This window comes from Drosophila willistoni (assembly GCF_018902025.1).
Source record: "Drosophila willistoni isolate 14030-0811.24 chromosome XR unlocalized genomic scaffold, UCI_dwil_1.1 Seg143, whole genome shotgun sequence".
NCBI classification, from domain to species: domain Eukaryota; kingdom Metazoa; phylum Arthropoda; class Insecta; order Diptera; family Drosophilidae; genus Drosophila; species Drosophila willistoni.
Genome location: NW_025814056.1, coordinates 7,353,325 through 7,373,711, shown reverse-complemented (window position 1 = coordinate 7,373,711; position 20,387 = coordinate 7,353,325). Strand labels below are relative to the sequence as shown.

Here is a 20,387-nt window from a genome sequence, read left to right as displayed (position 1 = left end):
AGCCGATGCTAACGAAATTGATTTTCAGGCAATTTGTTCCTTTATGGATTGTTGCCCAGACAGCCAAAATACTACCCATTCCCCGTCCCTCGTCCCCGTACTCCGCTATACATCTCAAACCCAACATTTTCTCCTCTTCTCTGTCTACCACAAAGTAGAAGAGCAAGTGTGAGCGAGTTGGAGATGGAGATGATGATGAGGAAGTGGAGGTGAAGGAAGAGAATAAACGATAAAGGACAGCTGCTTCTATTTTTTTGGAAGCCAAAGAGGCGATGCTATCGTCGTTATCGTCATCATTGGGCAGTCACTTCCCCCGCTGCCTGCCTCCCTCCGCCAAAAACCAGCATTCCACCTCACCCCCAAAAAAAAAACTAGTGAGCTGGCAACTGACAAGAACAAGAAACCGTAGAAGCAAGAACAAAAAAAAAAAAAACAAGAATAAAACGTGAAAGAAAAGCTCATTGACTGCAACACTTTGACACCTGACAGCTGCACCACACAAAAGCGTGCGACGTATTACGAGACATAACACACTCCAAAAATTGCCGCAGGAAATTGAAGGAGAAACTTTTTTTTAGTATTGGGATTTTGGGGGATTGGGCTGGGATTCTTGATGCTTCTATACTTTGCGGTAACAAAAACTAAAGGAAAAAAAATGGTAAAAAAAAGAACTTTGCCTGAATGACATAAGATTTATTTGTGTTATGGCTAAGAAGTTTTCATCTCCACTTTTTTTTTCTTCTTCCCTTTTGGTTGGCTGAGAAAAAATGTGAGTGGCGTCATCTGCCAGTTTACCTGGGTAACTATGCATAAGGTAAATTGACATCATCTATTAATGGGAAGAATAGCAGTGGCATCATCGGCACTGAGAGAAATTGGCAAGACTATCTCAATGGGTTAAGTGAAGTAAGTAAGTAAGCTGGCCATCAGTTTAGAAACATAGACTTAAACTACTTAACTAATAGTTTAACTAAACAACAAACAATAAAAAACATTTGGAAGATTAGTAATTAAAAGACATTTAAATTATTTACTCCAAGTAGTTGCAGTCTTGTTAGTTTCGTATATCTGTTAAAAGAAAACATCTTAAAGAACAGCTCCATCTATAATCAGGCACAAATTATCTCCTTTAATTAATAGTTTTGTAGCTTTTTGACGCTTTATTTAAAAATTTCAGCATTACAAAAGAAATGTGCATAAATAATGCCGAACAGAGTGGAAAGCAAACTGAAGGTGTTAGAATTTCAATTAAGTAAATCTGGCCATTCAATAATTTAGCAATTTGAAAATGAATTCGGTTCTAAGCATTCATTTTTGAAAAGAGTTTTAAGTTCAGTCTTCCTTTTTAAATCCCCATTGGTAAAGAGATTAGTTTTTAAATTGTTACAGTAGTCGATGATAGGTGGAGCGGACTACGGGAAGGGTTTACCTTAAATAATCTTTCTATCTCTTTCTCTGCGTTCGCGTGTGTGTGTCTATGAAATAATAGGCAATGCATTGCCACAATTTTCCCCTTTATAAGCAGTTAATCTTTTTGGCCAAGTTTCCAATAAGGGAATTCCATTCAGTCAAGCATGCTTACAATCAAAAGAAGGAAATGCAAAGCCCAAAATTGGATTGCCTATTTTTAGGCGGCATGGCACGGTTACGGGTAAGGGTAAGGACTCGGGCTTGGTCTCGGGCTCGAACACGGGCACCACCACAAATCTAATCAAAGTTTTACACATCAATTGTTCTCCCTCTTCTAGTTGCGCCCAAGAGTTTTCCAATTTGAAACAAAGACAGGAGACAAAAGTGACATAAATAAGAAGCGGCTCTGTCACAGAATGAATGAACAATAAGTAAAAGGAAATTCTCGATGTTTGTTTCTTTATTTTTTTTTTTTTTTCTTTTTTTGTGTTGCTTTTTGTTTCTCAGTATACTCGCTGTGTATGTGTGAGCTTGTTGGCCATGGCCCACAACCAAAAAGGTATGAAAGTGGAAAATTGTGAAATCTGTCAACGGAAAATATTTGAATATCGATGGGTAGCGCGGTGAAGAGCAGGAAAAAGTTGTGGAAGATGAAGAAGGATGTTTGCATTTGGCCGCAGACGACGACGACGATGACAACGATGACGATGACGTGACTGCTTCTCTGACGAAGCATCTCCTGGCAGTAGCTGAAGTAGCAGCAACAGCAACAACAACAACAACATCAGATGGAAAGAGAGTGGCATCTTCTCCATCTACTTTGTTGTTGTCGTCTTGTAGTCATGTGAATGAATGTTGAATGAGCAGCAATTCAAGTGTGGCAAACACACACATACACACATAGACAGGCAGAAAAAAGGAGGAGGAGGGGTTTTTGGGCATGGTCTCTGGTCTGAGGTTGTAGCCAAGTTTTTGGGGAATGGGGCACCTGTCCTGTTGCTCTGTCTGTCGATTTCCGGTTTCGATTTCATTTGTTGTAGATGCTGCCACATCTTTTAGCCAGCTAGCCAAATGTTGTCGAATAGGAAAAAGAGTTTGCGTCTATGTATATATTTTCTTTTTCCACAGTTCTGTCTCGTACTCTCTCTTTCTATTGATATATTTTGTATCATCTTAGTCCTTTTTTCACATAAAGTCCTTCTCTGCATAAGCATTTGTTTTGTTTATTTAGTAACGTAAATTTTTGCCTTATGTAGAAGCGAATGTGTGTAAGTGTGTGGGTGTGTGTTTAGAATTATTTCATGTTATCTTTCTACCTTTTTTGTCTATTGTTACTTTAAAGTGCACAAAATATTCAATTGCTTGATTTCAATTTATGTCAATTGTTTCACTGTTAAACTGTTAGAATCTCTCTATCTCCCCCTCCCTCCCTTTTCGTATTTCTCTCTTTCATTTTTTGTCTACTAAATGGGCAATCAAAAAAACATTTAGAACAAATTTTCTAGCGATTTGGCACTAACAATAAAGGCAAACTGGAAACATTTCATCTCACAAATGGAATAATAAGTTTCAAAAATTACCCCCAAAAAAAAACATACATATGAGTGAGAAAGAGCACCTCCAAAATGAGCAAAACTTAAGTAAAAGCGAAAAATGAAACACAAGCAACACACACACATATGGAGAAAGAGAGGGAGAGAGGGGGGAAACGAATGAAAACAGGAAAACGACAAAAGGGAATTCCTAACAAAATATAAAACAAAAATTTATGGCCCACAAAACGGGCCAAAATTTACGCTAGTCACGATTTTGTAATTTGCGATTTTTCCCGTTGTCCTGGCTGTTGCTGCTGCTGCTGCTGCTGCTGACCAACTCCTCCTGACTGCCTCTGCCAGCTGAATGAAAAGAAATGAGAAAAAGTAATAAAAAACCAAAAAATATAAGAAACAACAACAACAAAACGAGTAGAGAGACTGACTGACAACAAAAACAACAAAAGTAAAATGCCGAAAAAATGATTAAACATATAAAAATGCTGCACATATCAAAATGAAAGCGCGCACACAAAGCTCATTAATGACAATGTGTGTATGTGTGTGCGTGTGTGCGTGTGTGTGCTGGATGCCCAAGATGATGATGCAAGGGAGGAGGGTTAAGAGGTAAAAGAGCTGGGCATAAGAGCGATAAATGCGTTGAAACATGCTTGGCAATTACTCATTTTACGATCATCGCACAAATGGCCAACGGGGCGTATAAGCAACGCCTCCAACAGCGACTCGGAATTGTCCAAAATGTCTTTAATAAGCAACAGCAAACACATACACACACACACACACAGATAAATTCAGAAACAGTGAGACAGCGAGAGTAAGAAACAGTACGAAGGGGGGTAGGGGGGAAACAAAACAACAAAAAAACCGAAATGAATAATGCGGATTTAATGTCCTTAATATCCCAAGCAGCCCACAAGAATACATCTCTCACTCTATCTCTCTATCTCTATCTCACTCTCTTTGTCTTTTTTTCTTCTCTCGTTGAGACACAGAAAAAGAAAAGGGCAAAGACAAAAGCCAAACGAAAGTTTTTGTTTGCTATTCCCTCTGTTAGTCTCTTTTGCTCATGTCCCATCTCTCCTTCAGGTCCAGCCACTATTCTCTCCTATATATGAAGGCAACTACAAAGTTCATAAGAATGACACCAACAAACAAATATACATAAACTTAATATAAGTGTTAGTACTTGATTTAAATTTAAATTTGAAACGAAACGTCTTAGTTCTAGTCCTGTTATTGTACTTTAAAAAATACAAACTTTGTTTGAATGTGAAAAACAAAATATATTTTAATTAAATCAATCCAACTTGGTAAGTATCTCAATCTTTTAGCTTTATCCTTGTTCAATTACCCATTTACCTAGTCGTCAGTCATTATGAAACGATTGTTGATAAAGAGATAAAGATAATGAATTTAAATCTTGCACTTTCCATTACCATTAGAGTAGTAAGAGTATTTAACGCATCGACTTTCAAGCTGTGGAATGTACAAAATTTTCCTTTTGGTTTTGCTTGTTCATTTTGGTGCTTTCTTCAATTTGGTTGAACTAAATTAGGCAACACTTAAAGCAACTACAAGACACTGAGACCAAAGAGCCATAGTAGCCACAGGACACACAGGAAGTTTGAATTTAATGTGAAGTCCAAAGCTTTAGATGGGCAATGGGAATAGCAATGGCGACATAAACAGAGGGAGATGAAGGAGGAGACAGACAGACAGACAGAGAGAGAGAAAGAGAGAGAGAGAGAGAAATGGTGGATGATGACCGGGGGGATTGCAGAGAACGGTGGTTTGTTGGATTTTCTGTGGCGACAACGGAAGTGCGCGCTTAAGTGCTCATTATGTTTAGTTAATGCCGCTATTTATTAGAAAATCTAATGGGTTTTTATCTCTCTGTTTTACTCACTTTTTCTCTCTGTCTCGCTTTCGCCATTTTCATGCTGCCATCCCGCTTACTCCGCATACTCAGTATCATCTGTGTATCTGTGGCTATGGCAGACTCATAAAAATGATATTTGTGTCATTTATTTGGTTATTTGTTGATTTATGTTTTGGTAATTTGTAACAAGTTTTGTCTACCGCAATTTGTAGTCAGTCGAGAAAAGAAACTTCGGTTCATTGCGGTTGGAATTGTCCTTGTTAGTCTTTTGTGGTTTTTGCATAATTTAAATTTATGCAGTCTATTTCCAGAGAGAGGGAGAGAGAGAGACAATGAGGATGAGTTTGAGTTTGAAGATGGTCGCTCTTCTGTCTCTTTGCCTCTTTCAAGTGATTGGGTGCATAAATAAATATTAATGGCAAGTGAAAACAAAAGAGCAAAACAAAAAAACAACAAGGAACATTAAGTTTGGCCATAAGGCACCTAGACACCAACGCCTAAGCAACTTCAAGTGTTGAAATTTATGGTCTCGGAACAACAGGCCAACAGCATTTTATCCTTTAACCAATTTCTCTTAGCGTCATTTAACTTGCCTTCAATTATTATCGAAACATTCTTCCATATCAATATATATGTACACATACATATAGAGTAAAAATATTTCACAATCTGAAGAAAAAGAATGAAAGAATGTTAAACTTATTTCACCTATTCTTGCCTGCCTGCCGCCTGCCGCCTGCCTGTCACTTTTGCGAGTTTCAAGAGTAACTCCATATTCGATTCGCATCTCCATCTACTTGGCTGTCAAGAGCAAGGCAAAATGCTGGCATCCACATTCATATCAAGCTTTTAGCCTGGTCTAAAGCAGATGCTAATGCCTGATGCTGCTGCTCCTGTCAAATGGCCGGGCAATCACTCAGTCAATTTGGCTTTTTGGCTTACAAAATTTTACTGGAATTTTTTTTTGCCGTCTTTGCCGTTCTTTGTGTCTGCCTATTTGTCTGTGTGTGGTTTGATTTATGGACAGGCCTTGGCCACTAAAATCAATATCTCAATTTGACTAAGCCAATTATTTGAGTTTGACACATTTCCTTTGCTTTTGTTTCTTGTCTTTTCTTATAGCTTTTTTTCTTTTTTTGGCTAATTTTGAAATAGATCTGATCTACTTATAGTGCCATATATAACACAAATAAATGCTTCAAGAAATAGTTAAGTGTTCCCTTGCCAAACGACATACAAATCATTTATGTCATTTGTGCCAAACATTTTGAAGAATTTCCAAACAATTGTATACCCTGGAACCATAAAATAGAGAGGATATATACATTTTGAAAGACGCTTACGCCAAATTTAAATCTAAGAACATCATTCAAATAAGTTAAAATCTGTGTTATATATAAGCGATTCAAGTCCCAGGGTATCATGCAAATCGTTCTCTGAATATTGGTATTTAGTTTCTATTTCTTTTTGTTTTCAACTTCCATTGTTGAGTTATGCTTCTGTTGTGTATGCCAAAATGTGTCACACTCTAGTTAACTTGTTGTTGCTGCAATTGTGGGACTATAAATTTAGCGTTTTACAATTGTTTGATATAGAACTCTGGTGTCAAATAAGAGGCAAAGTTGGTGGCACATTTCGAATTTTTGGAGAGCTTTAAGCAAATGTTTCCCATTGTCAACCATTTTGCCAAAACTAGAGCTCCAAATGGCCAGTCAGAGACTCTTTATAAATTCTATATAATAATCTCATCTCGTTAGAATCTTTACAAATATATCAGCTCATGTTGAAAACATTTTGGAGATTTTGTAGACTTGGTACAACTACTATAATTTGCCCTTTAAGCCTTTGTTATAAGTTATTTAACTCAATTTGGGTCATCTAGAGACTTAAAAAGAATTGTGGAGACTTTGTAAAACCACTTTAATTTATCCTTAAAGCCAAAGTCTTGAGTTGGATACACAATTCGTGTCATTAAGAAAATTAAACAAAACTGTGGAGACTTTGTAGTCTTTTTACAACAATTACAACTTCAAATTTTTGTCTTCTGGAGACGTTGTAAAATTTTTTATACCCTTGCAAAAAGGGTATATTAATTTTGGTCAAAAGTGTGCAACGCATAGAAGGAAGCATCTCCGACCATATAAAGTATATATATTCTTGATCAGCATGACGAGACGAGTTCATATAGCCATGTCCGTCCGTCTGGATCAACGCAAATTCCTCCTAGACCGTTAGAGCTACAGAGTTAAAATTTAGCATGTATTTAGTCTTGTATATACTGCAGGGGTTGTATATTTCGGATTCAGCTGGATCGGACCACTATATCATATAGCTCCCATATCAACGATCAGGGGAAAACAGTGAGTTTGAAAATTCACTTGACAACGTTTCGGTAGTAAAGCAAAGTCCATAAATTATTATTATATTTCATTATTTTTCTATTACGATAAGTCAGAATAATCGGTAGGCAAACGAGTCTGCCGTAATCGTAACTTTTTTTTAACATTTCAAAATGTAAATTCGATAAAATAAAAAATATATATGGGTCATCTAGTCGCAAAACTCAAACTCGATCGTCCAAAAACATAGTTTAAGGCAGTTGAATCTCTCCTTGATGATATCCGCACTGTCCGCATCCATCCAGATGTAAACCTGTTCATTGGGGCAAACATTTGTGACTGTAGGGGGTACATATTCCCGGCTCACCACAGCCCACTTCTCCGTCTTTATACCACAGTTCTGCTGTTCGAGGAGCGTGAAAATTCGCAGTAAACAAGTCTCTACCTTTGGCCAAGTAACTCTGGCCGCTGTCAGGTGCAGGAAGTCTATAAAACCAGCGGCCTCATAGAGCCCTATAGAACACACGCTGCTCGCCACCCATTCCCTGGTGGCTTCGTTGGCCGCTGCGATGTACAGCCGGCCATGGTATTCAGCGACCGGAGTGACATCATTGAAATCTAAGCTCCGAACGTCTCCGAAACGCAAAAGTATATCAAAGAACCCTTCGAACAGATCGGAAAAGTTCTTTGCGCATGAAGAAACTACCACAATAAACGGCCTCTTCTCTGGCAGGATGTTCATGTATGGCGGGTGCTGACCAGTTGTAACATCCGGTTCCATTTCCATTTCAGATTCAACTTTAACTTCGATACTTGAGTCTGACACCGAATTATCGACTAATGGAAGCTCGATATCCTCGGCCTCAAGAGAAAATCGTATCAAGCACACAAAATTGTTGCCTTCATAGCAAGACACAATCGGCTTAATTTGTTCGTTGTTGCCTAGACCAGCAATTTCTGTCAAAAGAACTGAATCGGCCAACGTTACATCAGAAGTACAAATCTCCAATGGTTCCTGAATATTGAGAAGACTCTGCAGCTCTCTCTTAAGTTCGTATATACTAGCTGAGATCGGGAGCTGCATAACCAATTGCTGGAAAAGAACAATTGGTCACGATTATGAAAAGTAATATCCTCACGTTTACTAACCTCTCCGGATTCCATGATCAATTGAACAGTCAACATATTTTCACTTTTGTTTTTCTCTTTTTTAAAATTCAGAATTAAAGCAAAGTTTTGTTTAATTTTTGATGTTGACTGTATGAGTTTACGAAGTAGAATGATTGAAGTACTGTACCCCCTTGACCAGGTCGAATTTTACAAACATCCCAGGCCTTCTTGGATCTCAAAAATATGTGAATTGCTTCCGTCTAGTCGAAAGTACTAGATACTTTCGAAAATAAGCTGAGCAGTAAGCAATTGTCAAATATTTCTGTCTCTTTTTATACCCTTGCAAAAAGGGTATATTAATTTTAGTCAGAAGTGTGTAGCGCATAGAAGGAAGCATCTCCTACCATATAAAGTATATATATTCTTGATCAGCACGACGAGACGAGTTCAAATAGCCGTGTCCGTCTATCTGTCTGTCCGTCCGTCTGGATCAGCGCAAACTCCTTCTAGACTGTAAGAGCTACAGAGCTGAAATTTTGCATGTAGGTTTGTATATACTGCAGGGGTTGTATATCTTGGATTCAGCCGGATCGTATCACAATATCATATATCTCCCATACAAACGTCAAAGTCACGGACTGTGACTTTTCTCAATAACTTCGTTATTTTCTGAGCTATTGTCGTGAAATTTAATATTAGTGAGATTATTAAACATATAAACTAAATAAATAATAAATTTGATCAAGATCGGGTGACTATATCATATAGCTCCCATAGGAACGTTTGGTGGAAAACAGTGAGTTTGATCAATATCTTCGTTATTTCCTATGCTAAGATTGTAGGCCGTTCTTTCGCAAACATTAGCCTTTGTATCTACGTTAACGTTTTTCCACTTTGATGGCTATAGCCATCATTATAAGGAAAGAGTTACCAAAAAAGTTGCAAGGGTATACAAACTTTGACGCGGTCGAAGTTAGCCCTGGCCCTCTGGTTTCATTTTTTTGTTAAAGTCTAAGTTATGAGTTAGAAATTTTGTTTGTGGTAACTATACTCTTGTATGAAACTGTAGAGAGTTTGTAGACTTTTTTATGAGTGGAACACTCAATTTGTTTTATCTGTGAAGCTATATAATTTTGTGGAGACTTTTTACAATCACTTTATTTTATCCTTGAAGCCCAAGTTAAGAGCTGGATACCCGACTTTTTTCGTCTAGACTCTAGAGTATTACATAAAATTGTGGAGACTTTGTAGACTTTATACAATCACTTTAATTTGTGGTTGAAACCCAAGTTCAGAGTTAGATACTCAATTTGTGTCATCTGTAGAGTTATCTAGAATTGTGGAGACTTTGTACAAGCAGTTTGTTTTGACCTTGAAGCCTAAATTATGAGTTGAAAACTCAGTTTGTGTCATATATGGAGTTATCTATAATTGTGGAGACTTTGTAGAACTAATACAAAAGTTATGTTTCCGCTTTGAACAAAAGCGTTGTTGGAAAGTTTTATGAAGAGTTTGTAGAGTTCGTATACGGATCCATATTATTAGACTATTTTATACATCTGTGAATCAAAACTACGTTACACATCACTCGAATTCTATTATTGGAGATTGTTTGGACTTAAACTTGCCATAATATCTACATACTTTAATTTGCTGCAATAGCTTACCATGTTACTCTTAACTCTTTTAGTTTTGAAATTAAATCCCCTGATACGCCAATCCACCTCCATGCCTTCTCTTACAAAATCAAGCTATAAAATTTGCTCAAGTCTCTAGCACACTTCAGTGCACACAATTGTTGGTGTTGTGTGTGAGTGTCTGTGTCTATGTGTGTGTGTGTGTGTGTGTGTGTGTGTATGTTCCCCCATAATTTCCGTTTTGATTAATGAATGTTGAAATGTCGAAAATTGTTTGTTGACGTCGTTGGAGAGTAACTTTCCTCTATGAGAGTATGTGTGTGTGTGTGTGTGTATATAAGTGGGTGTAGTAAGCAACTTGATGGGGATAGAAGGGGGAGAAACTGAGTTTCGCCGTATAGGAATAGAACAGGGAAAAGGTTGTTAGCCTTCAAATGTGTGCAAATAAACAACATAACGAACGAAGCGCAGGACCGAAAGCATAAACGTCAAATATCAATCAAAATCACACATTAGCAAACAAGGGATCAGATCAGAAGCAATGGGCACAGCCAAAAAAAGAAAAAAACAGAAAACTAGAAATAAAAATAAATAATTGATAGCTGCCATCCTATTGCCCCCACAATTCACACATAGGGGTCACCATCAATGCCATCGAAACCAGTTTTAATCTCCAAAAATTATTTCAGATTTCTCGGCCTTTTCTTTAAACGCTTTTGTTTGTTTGCCATAGTTAAGTACATATATCTCAAGGAGTAGAGTTTTCCCCTATTTAAATTATAGAGCTCTGTTATATAGGTTAAAGTAGTAGACAAGTAGCGGTTAAATGGCAGGACAACTAGGAGGAGAGCTGCCTGAAACTGGTTGGCTTGCATTGCATTGCATTGCATTGCATGTCAATGAAGAGTATAAGTATTCCCCCATTTCCGTGCTTATCCCTTGTCCCCTCCTTTTGCCCATCATGCACCACCGTCACCTCCAGCACTCAAAGTATTGTCTGGCATGAGCCAAAAAGTTTAAACTGTTTTAGCAACTTGTTTTTTGTTTATTTTCGTTTTGTTTCTCTGGGTTCTTATTTTTTATGTGTGTGTGTGTGTGTGTGTATATATATATAGTTTGGCGCTTTTCTGTATCGGTTTTTGGTGGTTGTTAATGTTGTTGTTGTAGTTGTATCGGTTCTTGTTCTTTTGTTGTTCTGTCTTTTACCCTTTTTTTTTTGTGTTTGTTGATTTGTTGGCCAAAAGTTAATTGAACTGCAAACGCCCACAAAATTTACATTTACATGCGCATAGTAAGAAAAAGAACAAGTTTAAATGAGAAATTTATAAATAATATTACTTATGATTTCTCTCTCTCTCTCTAAAAAAAGATCTGCAGCAGGTTTAGTCTGCTGTATGGCTCACAATCTCAAGACAAGACTGATATAGAGTGAAAGCAATTTACCTGTAGAATTCTTGGAATTTACCAACATTATTAAAAGCCCAAATTCAAAAATGTTAAAATGAGTTCCAGACAAACAGATTGGCAATTGGCTTTAATGTACTTGAAGCCTTGAAATAGTCTTTCTCAATCTTCATATTTACTCTGTTCGTTTCAACCTTTTGCCTTTAAGCCCCTATTAAAGTACGAACTTGATGTCATAAGGAGATTAACTTTAACTAAAGTTCATTTGTTTAGTTGCTTTTGAAGCCTTACTATGCATTTTGTTGTTGTTGTTAGTGTTAGTGTTTTTCTTTTCTCTGATGAAATAATGTTGCCAAAATGGGCAAGATCCAATTTATGTTTTCACTACATCATCTATCACCTGCTTAGTCAGCTCAAGTGTCTGAATTTCATATTACCGTCACGGTGCCTCCATCTGGGCAATATTTCCTAATTTACCACAATGTGTTTCGCTTCTCTCACCCTCTCTTTCTCTTTTTCTCGCTTTCTCTCTGCCTTGCTATCCCTCCTTTCTCCCTTTGCTTCGTTGTTACACACACATATAAATTTTTTTACCGCACATTGCAAAAATATTTTTGTTTTTACTCAAAAGACCAAAAACCGTAAAACAAAAAAAAAAAAAAACCAAATACAGCAACAGCAACAAGAAAAATATTTGAAATTCCACGCAAAAGTATGCAATGGTAAATTTTTTTTTGGACTAGACATTTGCGTAGTCAGTTTACTGGTTAGAATAAGGCTAAGGGCAAGGGGACAACTGTGAGGAAACGCGGTGAGGATTGAGGGATACGGAACGTGTGAGACACTATACAAGGAGCAGGGGTGGAGGGGGAAACCATAGCCAACGTCAAGTCGCATTGGAATGGCAGACGGAAGTTGTACGCAAAAGACAATGACTAAGCACAGGAGGCAGGCAGGCAGACAGACAGACAGACAGACACACAGAGAGCGAGTGAAACCCACATAGAATGAGATAGATAAACAGGGGATGGGAATGGTTAAAGGGGGAGAGGGGTGCTGGCACTAGGGACAAAGGGGGGGAATACCAACATATGCATACAATGCAAAACCACAGATAAAGTTTCTTCTATTTTTTATGCTATACTTGGACTTTGGCAAAAGTTTTCCTGGACAAAATGCAACTAGAACATGCACACATATCCACCAGATCCAAGTGTGAGTCTGTCTCTCTTTCTCTGTGTGTGTGTCCTGTCACTGAAAATAAAAACATTTCTTAAGGCCTTTTGATGAACATTTAAACTGCAATGGCCATCACCAAAAACTTACTCTCTTTCTCTATCTCTCTCTTACTCACTTTCCAGCATCTTCTTGAATCTAGAGTGTTTTATTTGTTTTTTTTTTTTTATTTTTGTTGTCACCCATCTTCCTCCTACACTGCTCTTATTTGGTGTCCTTTTGCTCTTCGTTTATGCATGAGCTTAGTTTCTCAGGATTTACATTCATATTTTTGTCTTTGCCTTTTTTCTCTATGTACATGGCTAACATCTTTATTAGGCCGTTTGCCATTTTATAGACAACAAAAAAAAAAAGAGAAAAAGGGTATGCAAAATTCCTTGAAATATATACCAGAATTTATGATTTTAAAGGGAAAGCTTTTCAAGTTTTTAATGGGAATATCAATTTAAATATTGCTAGCTAATAAACTTTAAAAGGGTCCTCCATCTACTTTGGATGGCAACTGTTTAATGATGAATTTTTGAAAGTTCGCGAGTTGTCAATCGACAGGTTAAGCAACTCTGCGTAGGCATCTTTTAATAATTGAGGCAAATTTTGTATCTTTCATCGGGCAATTAATGGGCGATTCGAACTGTCAGATCATGTCAATCAGAAATCAGGCAACCAAACAATTTCGCTGACATTGCATTATGCCTTTTGGAATGTGGAAAACAATTAAACTGTTCAGTTGGCGGAAGGGTATGTGGACAATGGTGACGTAGGGATTCAGAGGGGATGATGATAGCAGGTGGGGTTAGTGGATAAAGTCCTTGCCTATAAATTAATAATTGTCAAACGTTGCCGCAAGATTCACACACATACACACACACACACACAGACTCGTAAAGAGTATGCATATATATTTTATTTTATATTATTAATATTAATACGCAGCGCATTAACGCGAACTGAATAATAAATTAATTATGAGAGAACAGAAAGATCCTTTGATGCATAGCCTGGTTCCCTTTTTATCCCTCTCTCTCTCTCTCTCCCGCTATAGACCGATTTCCGTCAAGTAATTAAAGAACCAATGAAACATCGAATAAAACCAAAAATATATATATATACTTTATCTACATACAATGTATATGTGTGTGTGTAAGTACATATTGAAACATATCGAGTCATCTGTAACTGCAGTCATCATGTAAATCATTTGAAATTTTCCAGTATTTACAATTATTGTTGATTGTTTTCTCTTATTGGCACTTAATGAAGAAAAATGATGACAGCACACAACAACTCTCTCCATCTGCATATATACATATCTTCATATTGACATATGTATGTATGTATGTATGTATATAGCTTATATTCTATATATTATTATTATATATGCCAGGATAAGAGTTATTTCAGCTTTATGACATCTACTCTACACAATTTTATTTTATTATTTTAATGCACTTAAAGTATTTGCAAGCTTTTGTTAATCTATAAAATGTTTATACCTTTACATATATCTTCTCTATATACTTAACAGTATTGCAAATTTATAAACTATTTTCTAATTAGGGAATACCTACTAAATGTTAGTAAGGAGCTCTATAATTATCCTACTACTAAATGTTAGTAGGAGCTCTATAATTATAATATAAAGACAGTGTTTTATAAAGTTTCTGATCATACTCGAATCTTTTTCGAATCCTTTGTCAATCATCTTTCTGATTAAATTGCTTCTAGATACATAATGAGTTCATTTTCTAAGCATAAATGATTTCTTTGTCGAAAGAAAATGCTTCTAGCCATAACCTAGTTGAAGTTCTTTCTTTTTAATCAGTTTCTAATCATTTAATCAGTTATATTTTATGATTAAATACGACGTTAACCTTAATTTTCGTTATTGTTCTTTATTTAAATCAGATTTTCAGCATTTAGAAGAGATATTTTTGTGCCTTATTAAAAAAGTATGAAAATAATCATTTCATTTCTGATAAAACAATTTTTCAAATGCTGGTTGGGCATATATTTGGAGATATAAATCTCGAAAAAATTATGTGTTTTATTTTAACCCGAATAAACTCGAAAAACAAATTAAACATTTACATTGACGTTATTATTTTTTAGCAACAAAATAGATTTATTTAGGCGATTTCAATAAAAACAATTTTCCAAGCGCTGAAACAAACATGTGTATTAAGATTAAGATGAAAATGACAATTATCTAAAAATATTTCGCAAGTTATGACTATAAAACTCTTAAACTGCATTGATATATATATCTACATACATTTTATTTAATACCTTATTTAAATCTTATTTAATTAAACAACAAAGTAATAAAAAACCAGAGGGCCGGGGCTAACTTCGACCGCGTCAAAGTTTGTATACCCTTGCAACTTTTTTAGTAACTCTTTCCTTACCTATAGCCATCAAAGTGGAAAAACGTTTAAGCTAAAAAGGCTAATGTTTCCGAAAGAACGGCCTACAATCTTAGCATAGGAAATAACGAAGATTATGATCAAAGTCACTGCTTTCCACCGATCGTTCCTGTGGGACCTCTATGATATATTTACCCGATCTTTATCAAATTCGGCACAGTCATTAACAGGTAGATTAAGCTAACAAATGTTTAATTTGAAAGCAATCGCGTCAAAAGTAACGAAGTTATTGACAAAAGTGTTTTCGAAAGATCGTTCCTATGGGAGCTATATGATATAGTCATTCGATCTTGATCAAATTTGGCATAGTCGTTTATATGTGTAAGAAACTCACTAATATTAAATTTCGACAATAGCTCAGAAAATAACGAAGGTATTGAGAAAAGTCACAGTTCGTGACTTTGACATTTGTATGGGAGATATATGATATAGTGGTCCGATCCGGCTGAATCCGAGATATATAACCCCTGCAGTATATACAAGCCTACATGCAAAATTTCAGCTCTGTAGCTTTTTAACGGTCTAGGAGGAATTTGCGTTGATCCAGACGGACGGACGGACGGACATGGCGATTTGAACTCGTCTCGTCATGCTGAGAATATATATACTTTATATGGTAGGAGATGCTTCCTTCTATCCGTTGCACACTTTTGACCAAAATTAATATACCCTTTTTGCAAGGGTATAAAAAGAGACAGAAATATATGACAATTGCTCAGCTTATTTTCGAAAGTATCTAGTACTTTCGGCTAGACGGAAGCAATTCACATATTTTTGAGATCCAAGAAGGCCTGGGATGTTTGTAAAATTCGACCTGGTCAAGGGGGTACAGTACTTCAATCATTCTACTTCGTAAACTCATACAGTCAACATCAAAAATAAAACAAAAACTTTGCTTTAATTCTAAATATTAAAAAAGAGAAAAAGTGAAAATATGTTGACTGTTCAATTGATCATGGAATCCGGAGAGGTTAGTAAACGTGAGGATATTACTTTTCATAATCGTGACCAAGTGTTCTTTTCCAGCAATTGGTTATGAAGCTCCCGATCTCAGCTAGCATATACGAGCTTAAGAGAGAGCTGCAGAGTCTTCTCAATATTCAGGGAACATTGGAGATTTGTACTTCTGATGTAACGTTGGCCGATTCAGTTCTTTTAACCGAAGTTGCTGGTCTAGGCAACAACGAACAAATTAAGCCGATTGTGTCTTGCTATGAAGGCAACAATTTTGTGTGCTTGATACGATTTTCTCTTGAGGCCGAGGATATCGAGCTTCCATTAGTCGATAATTCGGTGTCAGACTCAAGTATCGAAGTTGAAGATAAATCTGAAATGGAAATGGAACCGGATGTTACAAATGTTCAGCATCCGCCGTACATGAACATCCTGCCAGAGAAGAGGCCGTTTGTTGTGATAGTTTCTGCCTCCGAATGCGCAAAGAACTTTTGCGATCTGTTCAAAGGGTTCTTTGGTAAATTTTTGCGTTTCGGAGACGTTCGGAGCTTAGATTTCAATGATGTCACTCCGGTCGCTGAATACCATGGCCGGCTGTACATCGCAGCGGACAACGAAGAGACCAGGGAATGGGTGGCGAGCAGCGTGTGTTCTATAGGGCTCTATGAGGCCGCTGGTTTTATAGACTTCCTGCACCTGACAGCGGCCACAGTTACTTGGCCAAAGGTAGAGACTTGTTTGCTGCGAATTTTCACGCTCCTCGAACAGCAGAACTCTGGTATAAAGACGGAGAAGTGGGCTGTCGTGAGCCGGGAATATGTACCCCCTACAGTCACAAATATTCGCCCCAATGAACAGGTTTACATCTGGATGGATGCGGACAGTGCGGATATCATCAAGGAGAGATTCAACTGCCTTAAACTATGTTTTTGGACGATCGTATTCGAGTTTCGCGATTAGATGAGTTTTATATATTTTTATTTTATCGATATCTCGCTTTATATTTTGAAATGCTAAAAAAAAAGTTACGATTACGGCAGATTCGTTTGCCTACCGATTATTCTGACTGGCAACGGTCAAATAGTTTATCATGATAGAAAAATAATAAAATATAATAAAAAAAATATAATGATATAGTCACCCAATCTTGATCAAATTTGGCACAGTTTATAGGTGTAATAAACTAACAAATATTAAATTTCATGACAATAGTTTAGAAAATAACAAAGTTATTGAGAAAAGTCACTGTTCATGACTTTGCCGTTTATATGGGAGCTATATGATATAGTGGTCCGATCCGGCTGAGTCCGAGATATATAACCCCTGCAGTATATACAAGCCTACATGCTAAATTTGAACTCTGTAGCTTTAACGGTCCAGAAGGAGTTTCCGTTGATCCAGACGACGGACGGACAGACGGACGGACGGACGGACATGGCTATATAAACTCGTCTCGTCGTGCTGATCAAGAAATATAAATACTTTATATGGTCGGAGAAGCTTCCTTCTATGCGTTGCACACTTTTGACCAAAATTAATATACCCTTTTTGCAAGGGTATAAAAATTAATAGAAAATTTCATTAAAAATTAAACGATTTTGGGTAAATATCATTGGCTGACAAACAAGTCGGAATTGAATACTTAACGCTAGGGGCGACAGTGTGCGCATCTGTGTGTTAATATTCCAATTTTATAGTTCAATTGACAACACATGAAAGTGATTCCATTCGCATGGATAGAGTACTTCAAGATCGATTTACATTTGTGGAATATTTTTTGTTTTTCATTTTCTTTGCTGGCTTTTGTTTGTTTTTTATTTAATTAAATTGCATTAAACTATCAATATGAATACACATTTTATAGGTATTTATAATTAATTAAACGTTGATTGAGCATAAAACACAACAGAACAATACGCGTAAAACGTAAACGAGAATACAAAATGTAAGCAAAATTATGACGTGACGTAGCGGCACAGAGAGAGATAGAGAGAGAGAGAGAGAGAGAGAGAGAGAGAGAGAGAGAGAGAGAGTGAGTAAAGGAGAAGAGAAAATTTCATTAAATCAATGGGTAAATCAATGGGATAACTCGCCTATTACAGTTTATGACGATTTTCATACAAACAATTTAATTAATTTGCCAAATATTTGTTGGTCAAAAGTGAAAAATGAGCTACATTCACTGGCTCACCCTCGCACCTTGTCAACCTTCCCGTCCCCGTCCCCGCTACCGCCCTCGCCACTCACTTCATACACAAGGGCGAGCAAAATTGAATTTTCACCAAAAAATTCTTCTTCCATGGAATATTGCTTTATTTTTTGGATAGATAGATTGTGGGAATACAGCGATGCATCCATGCCTAGTGCCAGAGCCATCGTTCGTTCGAGCCAGTGTCGAGGGCCAGAATTGTTCTCCCATTCCCCTAGCCATGACAATTCCCCATTGGACCGTAATGTTGACCAAAAATCGGGACAAGCAGTAAATATGAACTGGACAGCTGTGTCTGCGTGTGTGTGTGTGAGTGTGTGTATGTTGAGCACAATTGAAACCATCAGCACACATACTACCTAGCGTGGCCCCCGTTCTCTCTTTGCCTCTTGCTCTTCCCCTTTACATCCAACCATTCTCATACCTCCTGCTGTCTCCTTATCCTCCATGCAGGCCATTAATAATACGCTTACGCGCTTTTGTGTGCCCAATGCCTGTTGGCTATTGAAACGAGCGAAAACTTCATCGCGAATCCGCCTCGAGTTTCCATACCGAAAAACTCGCGAACTCGTACGTTCCAAACGAACTATGGGGCAAGGGCTAGAGGCAGTTTTTTGTGGCCTGTCATGAGAACATCTACATGCATACAAGGAGGAAGGTATAGGCAAAGGGAAACGCCAGAATGAGACAGCAAGAGAGATCACAATATATTGACAATATATGGATGCTAGGGCATAAATGAATTTTTTCATTCCATTTTATTATATCTCTTTTTTTTGCTTCAACTCCATCTTTAAACGCCACACACATATTGCTCTCTAGATAGTTTAGACCAAGTAATTAAGTGAATTGGCTTACTCGCTAAGCCAGAATCATTTATAGAATGTCCTGTCCGATTTCGAGGACAATAGCTTAACGTTAAATTGATGTTAGATTCCCCACGCAAATGCTTTGGTCATGTTAACAAATATTTTGAGTAACCTATAAAGTTTACAATTACTTTGAATTCACGTACTATCCGGATATATCATTCATCAGCTGAATATTTAGGTAGGAACAAAGCTAGAAACCTTCTTAGCAAAGGAATATGACCTTTGATACCTAAACTAGCGCCCATTTGCACCTGTCTTCTAATTTGTGCCTAGTCGTTGCGTTAAACACCGTGTTTATCTGAAGTGGCAACAAATCAGATACGGTAATGAAATCTGAAATGCAACCTTACTTATGTCAAAAACAACTAACTTAGCTATGTGGGTCTTGCAACAAATGAAGATCGTGTTTTTATTTTGTGGTTATTTAAATTGCCTTTTCAAGCGGTTTGTTTCGACGAAATAAGCGAAAAGTTTCGGCTTACTTTAGGCACTTTTAATTTTCTAGCACATGGATTAAAAGTGAAAGTAAAACATGAATATTGAAAGCCAGTGTATACAAAGGGGAACATCTAGTTGTATTTTTGTAAATAATGTTTAAATGTTAATCATATGTATTAATGTAATCCAATAAGAGGAAATGGCCTCCAAAGTGTTCGTCTATTGTGAACGGAAATGAGCGAAGACTCTGGGGGTCTCAAAACTAGTTCTAATGTTCTAAACTAAATTACAATTTTTGTATAAATGTTTGCTAATGGGTTTTTATTCGGCGTTGGCAGATTTGACTTGGAAGGTGTTGGTAAATGCTTTAACGCAACGCAGAAATTACGTATACGCAATGTGGTTTTATATGGCTGACCAAAATAGTTCATATTGGTTCTACTTTCTCAACCAATTGTTTAAGTTACATGCTCCAAGGTTTGTGTTAAATTTAAAGCAAAAAAATCAGAAAAGTCAGGGTCATAAATGCAACACAAAAACTTAGTATTTATATCTTAACATCATCCTTAATGCATTCGAAGCTTTATTCCATTGAAATAATTAATATAACATAAAATAAGTGAAGTGGACATCATACAATATACAGGGTTACATTCTGTAGCTATGAAGGATAAATAAAACTTTTTATGAACCGAATTTCACATCTTTTAGGCAGAAGACGATTTCAAGCTATAAGTTCGATGTAAGTAGGAATTTTTATTGTCAACAAGTTCCTGTTAAAGGTCGTCTCCAAATCGATCATAAACTTTCTAACAGATCTTGCACGATATCGAATGTCTGATCTTTCAATCATTCACCTTTAAATATACGAGGAGATATTATTATATCATGGAGTTATTTTCAAGAAGCGACTATAATAGAGT

At 36.8% G+C, this 20,387-nt stretch overlaps 2 protein-coding genes across 3 annotated transcripts in view; one reads left to right on the top strand and one right to left on the bottom strand.

The window, feature by feature from the left end:
- Positions 1 to 7,256: 7,256 nt before the first annotated feature.
- Positions 7,257 to 8,395, bottom strand: LOC111519000. The gene is made up of 2 exons (XM_023177515.2): positions 8,331 to 8,395; positions 7,257 to 8,274 (listed from the first exon to the last, which is right to left on the bottom strand). The coding sequence occupies exons 1-2, from the start codon at positions 8,364 to 8,366 to the stop codon at positions 7,393 to 7,395; spliced, it is 918 nt and encodes a 305-aa protein (XP_023033283.2). The 5' UTR covers positions 8,367 to 8,395; the 3' UTR covers positions 7,257 to 7,392.
- Positions 8,396 to 15,885: 7,490 nt separating this feature from the next.
- The window catches only part of LOC111518978, a 37,611-nt gene continuing 33,109 nt past the window's right edge, over positions 15,886 to 20,387 (top strand). The window contains exons 1-2 of one of the 2 annotated variants that reach the window (XM_047011835.1): positions 15,886 to 15,961; positions 16,018 to 17,019. In XM_047011835.1, the coding sequence (XP_046867791.1) occupies positions 15,926 to 15,961; positions 16,018 to 16,905 (924 nt within the window). In that variant the 5' untranslated portion in view covers positions 15,886 to 15,925 and the 3' untranslated portion in view covers positions 16,906 to 17,019. Of the gene's footprint in view, positions 15,962 to 16,017; positions 17,020 to 20,387 lie in introns of those variants that run through there. The other variant, XM_023177467.2, reaches the window with a different exon arrangement.

Excerpts from the sequence above, each read along its gene's own strand:
- LOC111519000 (XM_023177515.2), bottom strand. The coding sequence starts at position 8,366 with ATGTTGACTGTTCAATTGATCATGGAATCCGGAGAG. Across the intron at positions 8,275-8,330 it reads TGATCATGGAATCCGGAGAG|CAATTGGTTATGCAGCTCCC; the intron begins GTTAGTAAACGT and ends GTTCTTTTCCAG.